This window comes from Malania oleifera, chromosome 9 (assembly GCF_029873635.1).
Source record: "Malania oleifera isolate guangnan ecotype guangnan chromosome 9, ASM2987363v1, whole genome shotgun sequence".
NCBI lineage: Eukaryota > Viridiplantae > Streptophyta > Magnoliopsida > Santalales > Ximeniaceae > Malania > Malania oleifera.
The window spans coordinates 88042257-88059039 of NC_080425.1; the positions used below are offsets into that span (position 1 = coordinate 88042257).

Below are 16783 nucleotides of genomic sequence, written 5' to 3' on the forward strand. Positions count from 1 at the left end.
GTTTGATATTGCATTTATTGATGCGTTTATAAATATGTCTGATGAAACGTTTGATGATGGCGCCTGTATAGGTGTATCTGAAAACGTGTTTAGAGATACATCCTGAAATACTTTTCATGCGAAATTGATTTTTTAGACAAATAATAAAACACATGTGTACAAAATCAAATAAGATAAAATGCAATGTAGTGTTTTAGAAATCATCAAAATAAATCATAGGATGTTTCAACAGAAGCTAGTGTTTTGTAAATTATCCTAACAAACTAATAAGAGCGTATTTCAACATTTTTTCCACCATGAAAAATAATTTTTATTTTTAGAAAATTTCAAATAATTATAAAAAAAATAACAGCTTATTTTTTTTTCTACTTCTAAGTGTATATAAGAAGGAAAGAAAACATCTTTCTTTTGTTTTCTCCGTCTTCTATATAAAATTTGAAAAATTTTAAATATATATTTCTATTTTTTTGTAGTTATTTGAAAATCTAAAAAAATAAAAACAAATACTAACTTCCATAACTAACTAGGTGGCCTCAAGAGATTTTGTTTGGGTAAGGAAAAGGAAAATAAAAATTATTATTTTTTAATATTTTTATTTATATAAAATATTATTAAAAATAAAAAAATTATATAACTAAAAAATAGGAAAAACTTAAAGCTAATAATGTGAACACCTTTTTTTTGGTGTTCTTTTCTACTTTTTTTTGACAATCAAGCAAAAGAAAAAAAATATTTTTTAATATTTTTTTCTTCTCAATATTTTTCAACTTCCAGAAATAAGATAGTGCAATTTAATGAAAGAAACAAATACATTTACTTAGGAATGCAGCATAACCTATATGCTCCAAAAACATCTTTATTTCTATATTTTTTAATATAATTATATATATAATTAAATAATAATTATGTAATTAAAAAAAAACTGAAAAAATAGAGAATAAACTGTTTCTCGTGAATTTAGACAAAATTTTAAAATTTTGGTCCAAATTTATAGAACGCTTATTTCATACAACCAGCTTCAGAACTCTCCACGTGGCACTCTTCTTTACCGGTCCCACTGAACACGTCCTCCGTTCTCTGTTGAAGAATCTTCAGATTAAACCGACTCTCCCTATCGAAAAAGATTAGGGTTTTTCTCCCATAACCACCGCCTCGGCGTTCTGTGCCGCGGTCTGCATCGATGCATGTAGCTTCTGCGTAGCTCGGAGCTTGTGAGAATCGCATGACACAATGGGCGTTTCATTCAAGGTCTCAAAGACTGGAACTAGGTTTCGCCCTAAGCTTCTCCTAACGGAGCCCTCTCTCGACGCGGCCGCTCCGAATTCTAATTCCAAGGAGAGTTCGCGAATTGTTGGGGTGAACGAGTCTTCTTCGACCACGACAACTACTCGAAAGCCTGAGGTACGGTATTCCTTTGGGGTTTGTGTCGTCGACTACAAGTACGTAAAATTCTGAAGGTTTGCGTTTTAGAAGTTTCGTTGTTTGGGACTGGTGAAAACTGAATTTATTGCTCAACTGAGCTCAAATAAATCCAATTTGTTTAATTCAGATGCGTTTCACATTCTCTCACTTTTTTTTTGTGTTTGGGGTTGTGGGGTGGGGTGGAGAGGTGGAGGGGTGAGAAACCCAGATAAGATATTAGATCCTAAGTTTTCCATTTCGTCTTTCTGTGCTGTTCTTCTCTGTTCCTTGTTGGTTCTTTTGGGTAAATAATTGAATGTGGTGTTTCATAGTTGCTAATTTAGTTTCTTTTTTTCCTTGTGATGGTTATATGAACTAATGAAGGAACATTCGAAGAAGTTGCACATAGAGAAATTAGGATTGTGCTTTTTTGGGTCTGTAATATCTGTTCTGTTTGGGATCTGAGACGATAGTCGATAGAGCAAAAGGGAACGAGTGCATTGTTAATCTTAGGGGTTCATTTGGAATCACTGTAAAAAATTATGTAAACAAAACTAAAGCTAAAACTAAAACCCTGAAAAAGAAACTGAGAACTGAAAATTAGCAACTTCTTTTGTTAATATCTCCCATACTAAAACAAATTAAAACCTAGTTGAACAAATGCTTATTTTTGTCCTTGAATCAAAGAACAATTAAAAAATATGATTAGAATAATGAAAATTCAAAAAATTACAAAGTTAAAATATTTATATGAGAAATAAAAATTATAATAATTACATATTTAATTATTATATATCAAAATGCTTTTTAGTGCCCCAAGAACAAGCCTATTGGACATGATATTTACAAAAATATTATGGTAAAAAATTAAAAATATTCTTTAAATGAATTCTTTTTTTGCTTTTTTTTTGAAATTTTATAAATATTATGGATATTTTTTGTCATTATATTTTAAACTCACATGGTCATTGTATTTTAATATAAAATATTATGTAAAAGTGAATGATTTAGTCCACAAAAGCGAATTTTGGATATTAAAGTACTATGGCAATAAACAAATAAAATGATAAAATCTTTTTATTTTATTTTTCTAATATTGACTAACAGAAACAGGAAACTAGTAACGTAAACAAAAGGATTTTCATAATCTGCAAATAAAATAAGCAAAAAAAAAAAAGAAAAAAAGAAATGATTCCAAACAGTCCCTTATGTTTCTCGTCATTTTAACATGAGAAGCAATAGTTCTCCATGCAATTGAGCCAAATCAACCGTTTATTTTGTTGAATTGGAGTTTTCCTTCCTTTTAACCTCAAAACTTTACATTTCTTTTTATTTCTATTTCCTCAGGAATGGACACAGGGTATTAGATTATTTTTTCTGTAGACCAGAGTGTTTGATTATTTCTTCTGCCTTTTAAAAAAGTGTTATTTCATTCTTTTTCTTTTGGTGCAAGGAATCTATTGTTTTGATTGAGTCTCTCTTTGGCATTAGCTTTGACATGATACTCTATAAACTTTTTCAAAATACGTTTTTCACCATCACATTTAGAGGCTTTGGTAAAGGAAAGGATAGGAAAGCTTTGTGGCGATGCTCTATTATGGCTATAATTTGGTGTATTTGGATGGAAAGGTATGCTAGAATTTTCGAAGGAGTAGCTATGTCTCGTATCTTTATTTGAAGTAGGGTGACTTATCTTTCTTCATTCTGGGTGTCCGGCGTCCACAGATGTGTTTTCTTTTGCCACATCTCCGCTTTTATTTTTTATTGAGTTTGGTTTTGTGTTTAGACTCTGAAATTGTAATTATTTGCTTTTGATGTAAAGGAGAGAATTTTACTCTCATTGTGTTTTTTTGTTTTTTTAATTTATTCTTCTTGTACATTCTGTCCTCTCTAATAAAGAAAGCTTTGCGGCAATGCTCTATTATGGCTATATTTTGGTGTATTTGGATGGAAAGGAATGCGAGAATTTTCAAAGGAGTGGCTATGTCTCATATCTTTCTTTGAAGTAAAGTGACTTATCTTTCTTCATTGTGGGTGTCCAGCGTCCACAGATGTGTTTTATTTTGCCACATCTGCGCTTTTTTGTTTTTTTAATTGAGTTTGGTTTTGGGTTTAGACTCTGAAATTGTAATTATTTACTTTTGATGTAAAGAGAGAAATTTACTCTCGATGTGTTTTCTTTAATTTATTCTTCTTGTACATTCTGTCCTCTCTAATAAAGAAAGCTTTGTGGCAATGCTCTACTATGCCTATAATTTGGTGTATTTGGATGGAAAGGAATGCGAGAATTTTCAAAGGAGTGGCTATGTCTTGTATCTTTCTTTGAAGTAGAGTGACTTATCTGTCTTCATTGTGGGTCTCCAGCGTCCACAGATGTGTTTTTTTTGCCACATCTGCTCTTTTTTTATTGAGTTTGGTTTTGGGTTTAGACTCTGAAATTGTAATTATTTACTTTTGATGTAAAGAGAGAATTTTACTTTTGATGTGTTTTTTTTTTTCTTCTTGTACATTCTGTCCTCTCTAATAAAATTTCTTTGTTTATATGAAAAAAAATTGAATATAACTTGAGTTGTCATTCTTACAGGCTGATGTCATTGACGCTGGTGATGATGCCGTTGGGAACTCTGCATCATCCATTTCTTCTGGAGGGCTTCTTAGGCCTGCAGGTAAGAACAATTAGATTTAGTGTCCCAACCCCAAAACAAAAAAAAAACAAAAAAATATTTTGGGTTTAACCATCCTCAATATAATTGCTCTTTTCTTTTGACAGATAATGAAGTTTCTTTCACATTGAACCTCTTTCCTGATGGCTACTCAATTAAGAAACCTTCAGAGGTTTGTGGAAATGACCTTTGAGTTTTGTAGGACTTATGAAAACTAATGAAGGAGATTTTTTTATTTTTTTTGGTTTTGTTTTTTGCATTTTCTTTTTTTTTGGGGGGGAGGAGGGGTGTGATGGGTCCTGCAGCTCCTAATTGTTTATATGATCTGTAAATTTTCAGAGCGAGACAGCACATCAGGCTTTTCTTCAAGATGTTCCAAAGTTGCTGCGTCCGTATGATAGGGCATCAGAGACTCTCTTCTCAGTATGCACATAAATTTTATCATTTTTTTTTCCAAAGATGCTAACCAAATTGTATTTGTGAAAGAGTGAAAATCCTATGTGGGCTTTATCTATCAAGAGAGTAGGTGAAAAGAAAGATGGAGATCTCGCATATGTTTTCCTGTTTTGTTGTGAAAAATTGTTTTCTTTTTTTTTTCCATTCCAGCTCTTTAAATAATTACAAAGATGCCATATTGTTTTCTAGTTTTCCAACATTTATATGGATCGCATTGAAAACAATGAAGAGATGTTTCCAAGTTTTGTGTCCAAATGTTTGAAAATTGAAAAATAATGTGGCATTTTTGTAGTTTTTTTGAAAACTTAAGATGAATTTTTTTTTTCCACGGCTAAACAGGCATTAATTCTATCTTGTAAATCATTTTGACCACCCATTGGGTAATTGAGAAGGAATCTTGTCACCAGGATGGTTTGATTGCATGAAAATGTAAACGAGTGAGTAATAGACTATGTGGACCTTATTTATTTTGCCATGTGACTGGGTTAAAATGGAGCTGGTTTTTCTATTACACTTTTCCTTCTGTAACCATATTATTGGCATATAAAAGTTATTTTACTTTTGACTCTTTGGAAAACCTGCATCTCTTGAGCTTGTATGCTTCTTTATGAGGTGATTTCTTTACCATAAGCAATTCTGGTACTAAATTTGTCTCTTCTTGATGTTTTGATATACCTGGAGGCAATTGAGTCTGGCCGGTTGCCTGCAGATATTCTTGATGATATTCCATGCAAATATGTCGATGGAACACTTTTGTGCGAGGTAAGTCATCTTAAGTTCAGAATTTGATTATTAAACCGGCCTAAATATATAGAGGATTTCTGATAATACCTTGCCAAAAAAAATATCATTGGTTTTTAAGTGAATTTTGCCCATGGTATTGCTTCATAGTAAGAATCTCTGCTGTTCTGCATGTTGCATAATGCATAATGGATATTGTGTTTATAAATTAATTTACCCTGCATTTGGGAACATGGAATTCAAATCTTGGATTTGGACTTGGAAAAAATATAGTGCAAAATTGTATTGATTTTTTTCAATATCAGCTTAAGTCTAAAATTTCAAATCCAAGTCCCGAAATCCATGCTCCCAAACATTTCATTTTTGGATTAGCAAAATTGATAAAAGGCATATATAATATAGATTCACATGTTTGGGTGCCAAAATCTGACAAATTAGTGCCCTTAATGATTTTTGTCTAGTTTCAAATCAATCAACATAAAAATATTGCTAAAGGGGGAAAAAACTATGTCTTTGTTAATATTCACAAATTTGAGTATAAAATGTAATTCGTACAAGGAAAATCATAAAATAACAAAATATAAAAATAGAACATATTTCATCATTCATAGCTTAATTTCATAAATAGAGTAAATATTTAATCAAGATTCAAAAGATTACCCATGGTCAAAGATTAGAGGCTACCTGCCTTCAAATTAAAGTTTTAATCCTATTTTTTAAGCAATGGAAAGTTGTAGATTTATGTCATAAAAGAATTTCTAGCCTGTAGAAGAAAATTTTCTAATATAATTCTTGATGTAAGTTACTGATTGCTCATCTTGAATTAATTTAATCTTAATTTTGAGTTTCATTCTTGTCTATTTGATAGCCATATGACGGAAATAGTTCTTTTTTTTTTTCAAGTTTAAAAAGTTGATTTTTTAAAGGATATACAAACAATTTAGAAAATTTATTTGAAACAATTGACAGTTGGTCTGGCAGAATAAAGGCCTCTAGCTGACTGCGGCGCCTTTATGGTATTGAAGTAGACTGTAGAGCATTATGATGATGTAAGTGGAGGTGTTAATGTGATATCATTCCTAATACATTACCAAATGGAGTAAAGGCTGATTTTTAGAACTATGATTACTTTTGGCTCTTTTTTTTAGAAATTTTTTTAACCATATTTGGGCAGTCCCCTTGGTCTTTGTTAATGGAATCTTATTTATCTATTAAAGACCAGTACCCATAGGATCCTTTGGCTAAGGATTCAAAAACATGTTTTGGTATTATTGCTTTTGAAAACGAAAACATGGGATTGTATCTTGTGTTTTTTAAACTAAAAAAAAGTGCATTTGGTTTTCATTTGTTCCTGCAAATGAAAACAGTGGAATTGCGTTTGGTTAAGTTTGATCCAACTGACAATAATAGTAATAATAATATTATCGTCATTATTATTATTGTTATTATTGTTGTTGTTGTTGTTGTTATTGTTTTTATTAAAAAATGGGTTCTACTTCATATTGCTTGTCTCCATTGCATTTGGGGAACTGTATCGAAAAACACAGGGAACACCTTAAAATTGTTTTCTGAAAACCTGTATTTTTAGGGGTGTTTTTGGGTATATTTTTGAAAATGATTTTTTAAAAACACTTAAAAAACTTAATGAGATTTTGTGTATTCTTTGTATCCTGCATCTCCGGAGGCAGTTCTATCCTTAATCAAACAGGCCCTTAATTCTATATTCATAGTAGGTAGTCTTGGAAATATATTATATAGAGCCATATTAATTTAAATTTGGAGTGTGTATTATCTACAACTTTAGGTGTTGACGGTTTTTATAATGGGCTCTGACATTCTTACTTAGAGATTTTCACTCTGGGTTTGTCATAACCTACCTAGATGCTCTTGACAATTTGATCTATTTTGGGTTGTTTTGTACTTTCTTAACATTTAAAATGATTCAGATTATCCTGATTGATGATCATTTGTTATAGTTTTTGGCTTTTGTATTTCTAATTTTTGCTACATTGGGACTTTCAGGTGCGAGATTATCGGAAGTGTACATCTGAACAAGGATGTGGTGCTCCACCTGCAGATGGATTCCCTATTGTTAATAAAGTATGTCTGAGGATGTCCTTGGAGAATGTAGTAAAGGACATCCCATTGATCTCGGATAACTGCTGGACTTATGGTGATCTGATGGTAATTGTGATCCACTCTTTTAATTTCTAATCACATGGATTTCAAATCAAATGCTTGCAACATGGTTACATGTTCACTTTGAGTCTTGGCTGTAGGAAGTAGAGTCCCGAATATTGAAAGCATTGCAACCAAAACTTTGTCTAGATCCCACTCCCAAGTTGGACAGACTCTGTGATGTTCACATCCCTGCAAAGGTATTAAATTTAAGACTTGGATTGGAGAAACTATTTCATGTTAGTAAACACTGTTGAACTTTTTTTGCAGCTCAATTTGGCTTTATGCAGTGTGCGGAAGAAGAGATTGAGGCAGACTCCAGAAGTAATTGTTACATCCAGTAATAAGCCTCATGGGAAGAAAGTTTGTATAGATAGAGTGCCAGAGATTTCAAACGGCAGGTTGGGAGACTCTGGACCCTTATCGAGTGATGTGATGTCACAGCATGTCCATGAGAATCTGACTGTTCAGAATACTGTTCCAAGCAATATGTTAGGTATGAGACCTAAAAGCTTGGGGCCAGATGCCTCTAGTCCGGCTGTACCTTTGGTATCCAACCAATCAAAGTTCCAATTAAGTGCTGGAAACCCAAGAATTATGCAGGATCATGGATCAGGGCTTGCTGTCAATGCATCAGGAACTCCCTCAGCTGGGCAGGACGCTATGACCTCATACACTGACAATATGAATTGTAGTGCTGCTCTACTCCATGGAAAGAGGGAAAATCAAGATGCGCAATTGTCTCCGCTGCCCAGTTTTAATAAAAGAGCTAGACTTGCACATGATGGCACTCAACAGCAGCAAATAGGGCCACATATGGATGCTCTCCATGGATCAGATTTACACTGGAAAAATACACTGTTACAGCAACAGTCAATCACGAGAGGATTTCAGTATATGAACCCTGGTGTCCAGAAGTTTTCCCAGCAGATGTTTGAAGGGGTTCTGAATCAGGAGGCTGGCACTGCATCATTTTCTGTGGGACAGCAAGGGATAAGGTATGGTGCAAAGGAAGAACCAGGTGAGACGGAGAAATTGGACAGGCCAGATCTCACTCGAAATAAAAATGATATGATGGTGGAAACAGAAACAAACTATCTGGACCCACAGCAGTCACGACTTCAGCAAAGATTATCATCACAGCATGCATTCATGAGACCTGGTTTCTCTCAGTCTTCCTGGAATAATCTCAATCAGCATATTGAGAAGGATTTAAGGAAGGAAGACCAGGTCCAGAAAAGGAAATCAGTACAAAGCCCTCGCATGTCTGCTGGGGCTTTGGTTCAATCTCCCTTATCGTCAAAATCTGGGGAATTTTCTAGTGGCTCTTTAGGACCACAGTATGGTGCAGTTGCAACAAGTACTGCTATTGGATCATCACAGAAGGAGAAAGCTGTCACCTCGGTTTCTGCAATTGGTGGAAGTCCATCTTTGACTTCCAGTGCTAATGACTCCGTGCAACGGCAACACCAGGCACAAATTGCTGCCAAGCGCAGATCAAATTCTGTGACCCCTGCTGTGAGTGGAGTTGGCTCTCCTGCTAGTGTGAGCAACATTAGTGTTCCTTTTAATGCAGGCAGTCCTTCGGTTGGAACGCCACCTTTGGCTGATCAAACCATGCTTGAAAGGTTCTCAAAGATTGAAATGGTGACTATGAGGTAAGATGTTACTAAAATTGCCATCTCATTGATGTTTCTACATGATGCTTTTTATTTAAATTATTGTGAATTTTGTGAACAAGTATCAATGTGCATTTGAACAATTTTAACTTTCCCACATCAATCATTGAGGTTAAATTTATCAAAACATGTGGAGGTAAACTGTATCCACCCTATTTATTTACGATACTGCAGACTGTTTTTTTCCCCCCTTTGGGGAATCTATGTTGCAGCCAATGTTTTAAAAGCTGCAATTGAGGCCTGCCTAAAATTGCCTGATGCATAGTCTAGAAGTAATGCTTATGCATTTATATAAAAGGGTGCCTTTTTGGTTGAGGTTTACACATTTCGAGTTGTGCATGTTAAGTGAAATTTGGTTTTAAGTTTGGCAGCAAAATTTAATTAGATGTATATAAGAAAGGACTAAGCAATGTTCTAATCTTAGTGAACCTCTAAAACTCTGGAATCTAAACCTTTCCAAAACAATTAAAAGTTCCATCTTGGATCATGAACACAATTTGAATTTTGTAATACTATGATATAATATGTTGGCATGGTTTACTTAATGATTTTTCAGTTTGAGTGCTTAGAATAGCCAACAACTAATTTACAGATCATTTTTTTTTTTCAAATTTTATTTGTGTTTTTCCTACTTTTACTTATTTTTTCTATATACGTAATATATACACATACAATTACAAAATGAAATGCTCAAAATATTTATGTGCTTAAGGCTAAGCCTTGCATCATGAAGGTCAAAACGGCTTGCATCATGCCTTCATCTTTTAAAACTGGTTGCAGCTGCATGGTCAATTCAGCTTGATGAAGCTTTAATCTCTACTATTTGGTGATAGATGGATGATTTCCTTTTTCCCATACCCCTGCTGGGGCAACATCCTCTGAATTCCATGGGCAACCCTATTTTTTCTCACCACCTTAGCTGCTCATCTCACCTTTACTTTTTGAAGTCCTATTGTTCTTAATATGTGATTAGATGTTTGTACTGGCTGCCAACCTACCACATGTATTAGATTGGGCCTGCTTTTTGAAAGACACTAAACAAGACAGATAATAAATTCAGAATTGTCAGGAATTTTTTTATGTTTTTACATTCACTTATTTTGACTTCTGCTTGTTTTTAAATTGTGTAACTGATATGACTTGTGTTTCACATGCTGAGTTGTTTTTTCTTTCAGGTATCAACTTAGCTGCAAGAGAAATAAGGTTGATGACATTCCAACGAGGAAGCCTAATACATATTCTGCTCAACAGCTCTCACATTGTCTTTCCAATGTTACCAATAGTGAGGATACCAAAGATGACACTTCTGCTATGCCGCTGTCAAAGTCACTTGTTGGTGGCAGCATGAATATTTGCAAGATGAGAATCTTAAACTTTGTGCAGCCAGAACGCATAGTTCAAGGTTTGTTGTATTAATTAGAGCCTCGTTTCTGGCTCTCATTATCTAGTTGACTCTTCCATTGCGTATTGATACTTCTTTGTTTCCGCAGGAAATGTCGTTTCATTTGTTCCTAAAGCTCGAACAAGGATGATCATGTCAGAGAAGTCCAACGATGGTACTGTAGCACTGCATTATGGAGACATAGAAGTTGGTGATTTTTTGACTGCAGAGGATTACCTCCCAACATTGCCCAACACTGTAAGTTGCATTTTTTTCTCCTTATTCTTTCCAAAAAACATATATATTGCCTTTTTTTTTTTTTCTGAATTCCTTTCGATGTCTCATCTCTAGATAATGAGCACTTGTCATTCTTCTTTTAATTATAGCTACACCAGCCTCCATTTCTCTTTGCTGTTGAGAACCTTCAACTACCATTACTATATATCTTCATGTGAATGCCTGCACCATTGGTCTTATTGGAGGCTTTTTTAGTGCGATTTGTGTATCATACACTGTAAGGGTCAATTCTAACATTTCTTGCGCTGTTACATGAATTATTTGTTGCCCTTCTTTTGTATTCATTGCAGTCATTCAAGCCAACATTGTGCTGTGTAAATATACGGTGAATAAACATTGACAAGGTTATAACTAATGGAGTCATGTCCTCCGCATATTGTATTTTGTCTCGTCTTTAATGGAATTTTCATCCCAAAAATTTTATGGAAACAATTTTTTAAACTATATAATCATATAGAAGACGGTTATTTGTGAAAACATAAATTTCCAATATTTAAGAGGAAATTCCTGTAATCTTATAGATGCAAGGTTTGTTTTTTTAATGGTGAAAGAACAAAAGTTCCATTTTCTGTAGTAGTATATAGTATGAATGTATGACTTAATGCAACCAATAATATAATACAATATACATAATGTGCTTTGATGTATTGTAACTTGTAAAATGTACATAAAAACAATATATAAAAACTATTTTTTTATGGATTTCTGTTATCTTTTATATATATATTTGGGGGATTGAAATAGGATTGAAGTGATGCAAAATGTGTAGAACCAACGGCTTATTCACAATATAACACAATATAATTCCTGGTTGAGGGAGCCTTGACTCAATGATAAGGGTATCACATCCAAACTGGAAGGATAGAGGTTCAAATCTCGAAACAGTCTCTCCAAGCATGGAGGAAGACCCTCTGTTCATTTTGCCCTCCCTAGAGCCCCAGTGGCATCGCCTTGTGCCCTTAGTGTTACATGCATAGTATAGTGTCCACATGTTATCTGAATGTGTCACGTTGAAGCCTTTCTTGTACCTACTTGAAAAAGAGAGAATTAAAGTCTGATTGAAACTGCTAGTAAAATGCAATTCAAGATTAAAGTTTCATATAATATATATAGTATAGTGTAATTTAATAAGATTTACATAAATTCCTTTGCCGAAAAATATATTGTACATATACCAAAGCCTTGTAAAATGTTGGAGTGTTCTTTTAATTTTGTGTGGATAAAAAGGATAGATTGACAAGACTATGGTGGCACATTTATGAAAGTTAAGTGATCTTTATACCAAGTTTCTTTTTTGTATTTACTTTTGGACTTTATGATATTAATATAATTGCTGTGCTATGTGTTTGCTCGTCATTATGTTGAGAAATGAGTAGTTTATGGTGGCATAGTCGTCAAATTGGATTTGAACGTTGAATCTAAATCTAATTTTATGAATTGAGACTTGAACTGGGAATCAAATCTGAATTGGAAGATTTGGCACAAATTAGAAGACTTTGTTGGAAGATAGATCTATATATTTAAAATAACTAAAGCACATTAAAAATGAAATAGATGGATGAAAATTAAACAATAATGCACCCTAATATTCAGGCTTATTAGAAAATTGAAAAAGCAAAAGTTCCTTTCCTTTGAAATGTCCAACTTTAAAATGTCTCCATATAAGAACACTTAGCTCCAAAATAAACTTTTAGCTTCTGTTATACATTGTTGGCCCACAACCTAACAGTTTAAGCTTTTAGTAAAGTGGTAATCTAACATGGTATCAGCGTTGGTTACCAAGAGGCCCTGAGTTCTAGTCTTGTTGCCCACATTTATTGTGTGGTATTTAAAAAATTATTATATTCCCTATAATGGGTGATATTATTGTGTCTATATCTCTCCACATGCTGTCAAACTGCACGTGCGGGGAGCGTGAAAGCTTGATATACATTGTTGGCCTACAACCTAACAGCTTAAGCTTGGTAAAGTGGTAATCTAACAGCTTCAAAGTAAACTGTACTGGAGAAGAATCAAACAAATGGAGATTGGATTATCGAACCCTTTAGAAAAAGTTTAAGAAACCAAAATTTTTAAAGCAATTCAAAGAAAGATAAAATAGAAGGATTTTGCTCATTTTGATTCAATAATATGTTGAAATAGGCTTTAGGACTTTTTGCTTAAAAAAAATTATATGATTTTTTAATTTTTTTTAATAGTTAAGTTTGATTGAGAACCAATTGAATTTGTTGGATCTGGGTCAGATGTATGCGCCACCTGCATCAAGAAGACTGATGACCAATTCTTGTGTATTTCAATACTACTAGATTCAAATTGATGTGCTAGTAAATTGATTAGAATTGTATGATTTGAATTGAGAAGCATATGATTTTGACTCTTATGGTTGTTGGATGGGCAGAAATGTTCTCTCATATTCTGTCTTGACATTTATTGATAATTTGTAATCACAGCAGCAAGCTAGATTCAGTATGTTATCAAAAGGCAACCCTAAGAGGGAAATGGTAAAATTTAGGAATAAATTAATTAATTAAAGCAAAAAAACAAATCAGTGTGATCTGAAAATTTTCGAACAGTCAGAACCCATTTTTCCTTATAGTAGTCACTAGTCACTTTTGCATTGTGTGCTTCAACAAATATCTATCCCTTTGATTTGTTGCATGTGTTGAAAAAATGTATGCCATAATTTTCTGATATTAGAATAGGCAGAAACCAAAGAAAGAAATAGGAATCTAACATTGACTCCTAACTCTGAATGTTACAGTAGCCCCTGTGCGATCACACTTTAAAGGGGAAGAAGACTTCTTGGGTTTTCGTTGGGATAAGATTCAGTATTTGGTTTCTTTACGGGCTGTTTCTGTGGGTTGTTTCAAGGGATTATGTCTTGAAGATGTTCAATGTGATTGGTCTGCTCTGCTGTTTTCTATTAATTGTTTTGTTTACGGACTTTTCTTTTTCTGTTTTTTTCACTCTCTCTCTCTCTCTCTCTTTGTTGTTTTTTTTTTTAGGATTCCTAATTTTCCTGTATTGTATATTTTCTTTCTCTTTTGATAAACTTCTTTTGTGATAATAATAAGCCCCTGTGCAACAACTCAAGAAATGTTACATGAGTTACTGGATTAAGGGTTTGTCAGAGTTCCAAATTTTCAACCAATGACCTGATGTGTTATGCACTGACCCACTAAGTAAAATTTGTAATTTTCTATTTTTGTCACCCTGCATTCTGCCTCATAAAATGTGTGTGGAGCAATTGCAACAACGGCAGTTAGCATTCAATGGAGACTCTGTCTTCTAAGAATCTCAGATCATGAAGCAGGGATTGTACTTTTCCTCTGGTCTAGAACAAATGTCATGACTGGGTGATAATTACATTATTCACTTGCAATTAGGATGATTTAACATTGTTAACTGAAATGTGGGGGAAAGGGTAGTTCCCATCTAGGCTGAAATCTTTAACAGCATCTGGTTTCTGCACATGCCTGCATTTGGGATGGTATGTTTCTTCTGTTATTTGACTTTAATGTCCAACTTGTGGAACAGTACTTTGCGGACTCGATGGCATCCCAGTTTTGTTCACTGGTATGTATCTCAAAATTAGCTGCCAATTTTAAAAATTGGGGTTTCAGACTGCAGGTTCTCTTTGCATCTTACTTCAAGTATTATGATCTCCTTTTGCAGATGATACGTGATGGATATCATCTGGAAGATCATGTCCAACCGAAACCATCACGTGTGAATCTTGCCTCAAACAGTCAAGCTAATGCATCTGGAATCCCTTCTAATAATTCAGCAGTTGAGATAACACAAATCTCTGAAACAATTCCTGGTCAGCCATCCAATGAAGTGGCAAAACCAACCAACAGTGGCAATGCATCTTTGAATTCATCCGGGAATGTTCTGGCGAACACAAGAATGCTACCCTCTGGAAATGCTCAGTCCCTACAGATCTCGCAAGGCCTCTTGCCTGGGGTTTCAATGCCTGCCAGGCCACAACAGCTGGACACACAACCATCACTACAGCCGCAGCAGCAGCAGAATCAACCTTCTATGATTCAACAGCAGCATCCCCAGTTCCAGAGGTCACCTCTTATGCTTGCAAATAATCCCCTCTCGCACCTGAATCCAATTGGGCAGAACTCGAGCATGCAGTTAGGGGGACACATGATGAACAAGCCTTCTCCCCTCCAACTTCAGATCTTACAACAGCAGCAACAGCAGCAGCAGCAGCAGCAGCAACAACAACAGCAGCAGCAGCAGCAGCAACAGCAACAACCACAGCAGCAGCAGCCACAGCAGCAGCAACCACAGCAACAGCAGCAGCCACAAATGCAGAGGAAAATGGTGATGGGACTTGGCACAGCTGTGGGGATGGGAAATATGAGCAATGTTAGCCTTGGGGGCCTGAGCAATGTGATGGGCATGGGGGGTGCAAGAGGGTTGGGTGGAGTTGGAATGTCCACTCCAATGGGGCCCATCTCTGGCATGGGCAGTATGGGTCAGAACCCAATGAATCTGAGTCAAGCTTCAAATATCAATGCAATAAGCCAGCAATTTCGTCCTGGGCAATTTACGCAAGCACAAGCTGCTGCTCTCATGGTATCAAGGCTTAGGACGGCGCAGAACCGAGCAGGCATGTCAGGGAACCCTCAATCAAGTATGGCAGGGATGCCAGGAGCCAGACAAATAAATCCAAGTTCTGCTGGTCTTTCTATGCTGGGCCAGACTCTAAACCGAGCTAACATGAGCAATATGCCACGAACAGCAATGGGGCCCATGGGTCCTCCAAAATTAATGAATCTATACATGAACCAACCGCAACAGCAGCAGTTACAATTACATCAGCAGTTACAGCAGCAGCAGCAGTTGCAACAACAGCAATTACAGCAGCAGCAGCAACAGCAGCACCAACAACAACAACAACAGCAACAAGAAACAACCTCGCCTCTACAGGCTGTTCTTTCTCCTTCACAAGTGGGCTCACCGTCAACCATGGGCATTCAGCAGCAGATGAATCAACAAGTGCAGCAGCAGCAGCAACAGCAACAGCAACAGCAACAGGCTAGCCCACAGCAAATGAACCAAAGAACTCCAATGAGCCCGCAGATGAGCTCTGGTGCCATCCATCCATTAAGTGCTGGGAATCCAGAGGCTTGTCCAGCAAGCCCACAGCTGAGTTCACAGACTCTTGGCTCTGTTGGTAGTATCACAAATTCTCCTATGGATTTGCAGGGTGTGAACAAGAGCAATTCTGTTAGTAATGCATAGGAGGAGATCATTTGTAGCAGGCTTTTGGTGGGCTGCTTCATGCCTATTTTCTTCTAGTCCGAAGATGGGAAAAGCCAAGGCTTGTTGATGGTGTTGAGAACTGCAAGAGGATAGATTTCATCATGTTTCATGTATAGAAGAAATCACGTTTGCAACAAGCTCATCAAGCATCATTCATAGAAGAAAATAAGTCATAGCAGGTACTATGAATTAAAATTTGGTTGTGCACCCGGATGGGAGGCTTGCTGCTTTGGGGGAGGATCACCAATCCCATGCTTCTAGGCAAGAATCTCTTCACTGTTGACTGTTGTCAATTTTATGAGTTCCCATAGATCTAATTTTGGGAGGGAACAGAGGATATTTCATGCCTTAAGAGAGCTGTAAATTTTGTGTACGTTATTATTTTGTTGCAGTAGTACTTTTAGCTCAGTAGCTTTCTATCGGTTTTGTTGGATGGGGAAAGTAAATAAAAGATTAAGTAATTAGCCAACTCAATCCACTATTAGGTCATGGGGAACATTATCAGAGTATGCTTTTTATATTTATATTTATTTTTTGTGATACTGTAGAGAGCCTAATGTGCATTGGTTGTTTAATAGATCAGTAACTTTTCAACTCCTACTTGGTGGTGGTACATTTTGATGCTTTGGCACAAGGTAGAACATGGATTGGAGTTGTCTGTACTGCTCACCACCATCATACAAAGATCTCTTGCATATATGTGG

General features: G+C 35.4%; 1 protein-coding gene across 3 annotated transcripts; it reads left to right on the forward strand.

Moving 5' to 3' along the window:
• Positions 1-1087: 1087 nt before the first annotated feature.
• Positions 1088-16548, forward strand: LOC131163612 (protein PHYTOCHROME-DEPENDENT LATE-FLOWERING). 3 transcript variants are annotated; one of them, XM_058120219.1, is made up of 12 exons: positions 1088-1401; positions 3986-4067; positions 4172-4236; positions 4404-4487; positions 5202-5282; positions 7284-7445; positions 7541-7639; positions 7710-9097; positions 10294-10520; positions 10609-10757; positions 14334-14372; positions 14472-16548. In XM_058120219.1, exons 1-12 carry the CDS (start codon positions 1231-1233, stop codon positions 16056-16058), a joined length of 4134 nt encoding a protein of 1377 aa, XP_057976202.1. In that variant the 5' UTR covers positions 1088-1230; the 3' UTR covers positions 16059-16548. The 3 variants fall into 3 exon arrangements, with proteins under 3 accessions (XP_057976202.1, XP_057976201.1, XP_057976203.1); XM_058120220.1 differs by lacking the exon at positions 5202-5282 and having other exon boundaries at positions 1112-1401; XM_058120218.1 differs by lacking the exon at positions 5202-5282 and having other exon boundaries at positions 1094-1401; positions 14334-16548.
• Positions 16549-16783: the final 235 nt, after the last annotated feature.

What these genes read in the sequence shown, in the direction of transcription:
- LOC131163612 (XM_058120218.1), top strand. Translation starts at nt 1,231, where the DNA reads ATGGGCGTTTCATTCAAGGTCTCAAAGACTGGAACTAGGTTTCGCCCT. An exon ending in AGGGCTTCTTAGGCCTGCAG is followed by an intron (nt 4,068 to 4,171) that starts GTAAGAACAATT and finishes TTCTTTTGACAG; the next exon opens with ATAATGAAGTTTCTTTCACA. An exon ending in CATCAGAGACTCTCTTCTCA is followed by an intron (nt 4,488 to 7,283) that starts GTATGCACATAA and finishes TGGGACTTTCAG; the next exon opens with GTGCGAGATTATCGGAAGTG.